This window comes from Solanum tuberosum, unplaced genomic scaffold (genome assembly GCF_000226075.1).
Source record: "Solanum tuberosum cultivar DM 1-3 516 R44 unplaced genomic scaffold, SolTub_3.0 scf00034, whole genome shotgun sequence".
In the NCBI taxonomy this organism is placed as follows: Eukaryota; Viridiplantae; Streptophyta; class Magnoliopsida; order Solanales; family Solanaceae; genus Solanum; species Solanum tuberosum.
The window spans coordinates 253,373-256,027 of record NW_006238962.1 but is presented as its reverse complement, the minus strand read 5'-3'; the positions used below and the strand labels follow the sequence as shown (position 1 = coordinate 256,027).

The following is a 2,655-nucleotide window of genomic DNA, read 5'->3' as shown; positions in this document are numbered from 1 at the left end:
TCTAAGATGCAACAAGCAAACTCTTTTGTACAATGGACATTTCCACCTTTGTTTGTACTTAATAAGGTGGAAGCAAATAAAGTAGGAACTCCTTTTGTTCAGTTGAAAAGGGCTCTAATCGATCCTGTAAATTGTAATAATGATAAAGCCTCCCCCGAAAATAGCTCTAGCAGTCTAGTTGCCATTCCACTCCCTTGTAATAATGCATATTAGTTTCTATTAATATATTATCTCCATTTTACCAAAAAAAAATAAAACTTAGGCCAAAGCCTAAGTTAGGGGTATGATAAAGAAGGAGAATATATTCCAAGTGAAAAAGAAGCATAAGACTCACCCTTGGTTCTTGTGGCAAAGTAATGCCTTGATCATCTTTGTGGTATGATTGAAATAAAAAGGGTTCCCGATGAGTTGAATAAGAAATGAATGTTGGGAATTACTTGAGGTTGAGTCTCTTGGTCAAAAGAAAGAAAGAACTTGAGAAAAAGTGAAGTTGGAAACAACAATGCTTCGAAAAGGATAAGTCACCCCATTACAAGACTGAAAAAACCCTTTGAGATCTTAACTTAAAGTCGAGTGATGTTATGATTGAAAATATATAGACAAGCCTATACATTAAAACGTGCATTCATTTAATTATCGGGTAAAAGTACTAATACTCTCCCAACAAATTAAGTTGTGACAAGATAACAAATGCAACTTTATTATATTACCAAATCCAAAATGACAACAACAACAATAATAAAAAAGTAAATAAAAATTGCCAAACCTTAGAGACCTAAACTCTAAAACTGAAAGAAATCCTTGATATCATTGTCACATTCAAATAGATGCATATAGTCTTCCTTCAAATCCACTTGCACACAAATCCCATTGCCACATTCTGCATCATACAACCAGCAAACTTGATCATGTCTTGACCCAAAATGCATCAAACATGGCTTTCCCCAACCAAAATCAGCTTCTTGTATAGGAAATTTACATAAACTTGAACTTGTGTACCTATCAACTTCATCACTTCCCAGGGGCGGCTCAACATAATATGTGGCCTAAAGCGAAATTTTTATTAGAGGCCTAAAATCTATATAACTTTTATCTATATCTATTTATTTTGCTAATTTTCTAGATATAAATTACTACTTAATATCTTTTATATAAATGATTTTTCAAACACTTTTTTTTTTTAATTATTAGTTTTAAGTAAGATTTTATCAATTCAACATTGAAAAACATCTTTTTGTTGAGACAATTATTATATGAATTATTAACACAATTTTATAAGTAATAAGTTAATAAACTTTAAAGATAAGAGTTAGAATCATAGCATTTGATTCAAAAAGTTGATAACTTGGTATACCTACTTTAATATGAAAATTAACAAATAAATTTTAAAAAAAAGAATTTGTAATGCACTTTGTTCAACACTTTTCGACTATTGATTCATATTTTTGAGAGTGTATTACTCTAACTATCAAAGATTTGAAGAAATAGAGTGCAAAAAGAGTTACAAAGGATAAATAATGTGAGTGTTAACGAAGAAAATGTAAGAATCCAAAACAATGTTTCCTTAATTTCTTCTATTTGAATAGGGTTAAGATACATAATTTTTTATTTATAAAAATTTGAGGCCCCCAAAAATTGGGGGCCTAAGGCCAATGCCTAAAATTATATAGGCAAGAGCCGGCCCTGTCACTTCCTCCCCAATCTTGTGCTAGAAAACTTTCATTATATATATTTGACACCGCGGACACTATGTCCTCCGGTGATGTCTTGTCACAAGTAATAATAGTTTCCTTCACAGTGTCATGAATTAATGTCACGAATTTGTGCAACTCCATCTTGTTCTCCCCAGGTATGAATTTTAAAGGGGCGTCAACTCCAAGATTTCCAAAAGATTTTTCTACTTGAGGTAAAGAAATTAACCTAGTGCGCAAGTTTATTGGGATGTTCATTAGAGAACGTCTTAGATATCCGTGCTTCTTTTCTGAAGCACGAATTAAAACCCTCCATAGGAGGGCCATGATCATTTCAACTCTTGACGGCTTAAAGGTGCATAAGTCTCCACCGACTTCTTTTCTTAGCCTTGAAATGGAATCTTCGTTGATGTTTAGCCTTTTGGCTACTAATTTAGACTCCACACGATCTTCTAGAGGAACACGAGGCAAGAGAAGCTTCGATAAATCTCTCGATGGGAAAACATCAACCAAATTAAAGCTCATGAAATCAATCTTCTCTACAGGAATCTCAAGTCTACACACTTTGGACCACTCGTTGATAACAGTAAAAGTTGAGTAACCATCCATTGCAATGTGCGCGTGGCTCATGGATAGAGCCAAGCCACCACACTCGAATTCTGTAATTTGGATAATGACAACTGGCATGGCGAATAAGTTGGATGCATCTACATTCCATGAATCTTGAGGCCAACAGAGCAATGAAAGGTTGACATCCTTGCGTGCTTTCTCAAGAAATTCATTGAGTTTACTATTCACTTTTGCTTTTATAAATTTAACCCCTTGGTCCTGGCAGGATATCGAGTTATCCTCGGTAAATCTGCCAGAAATAGGGTAAACATGAGTTAAAATCCTAGATAAGGATTGCTCAAGTTGTTCTTCATGAGCTGAAAAATTAATGTTGTTGGTAGGAGGATAAAAAAAA

The 2,655-nt window shown here is 33.8% G+C and overlaps 1 protein-coding gene across 1 annotated transcript in view; it reads right to left on the bottom strand.

Annotated features, from left to right (window-relative positions):
• Window positions 1–678: 678 nt before the first annotated feature.
• The window catches only part of LOC102595175 (acetyl-CoA-benzylalcohol acetyltransferase-like), an 11,715-nt gene continuing 9,738 nt past the window's right edge, over window positions 679–2,655 (bottom strand). The window contains exons 2-3 of the mRNA XM_015306645.1: window positions 1,691–2,650; window positions 679–1,015 (exon numbers count right to left, since the gene is read on the bottom strand). Coding sequence (XP_015162131.1) covers window positions 783–1,015; window positions 1,691–2,650 — 1,193 coding nt within the window. The 3' untranslated portion in view covers window positions 679–782. The remainder of the gene's footprint in view (window positions 1,016–1,690; window positions 2,651–2,655) is intronic.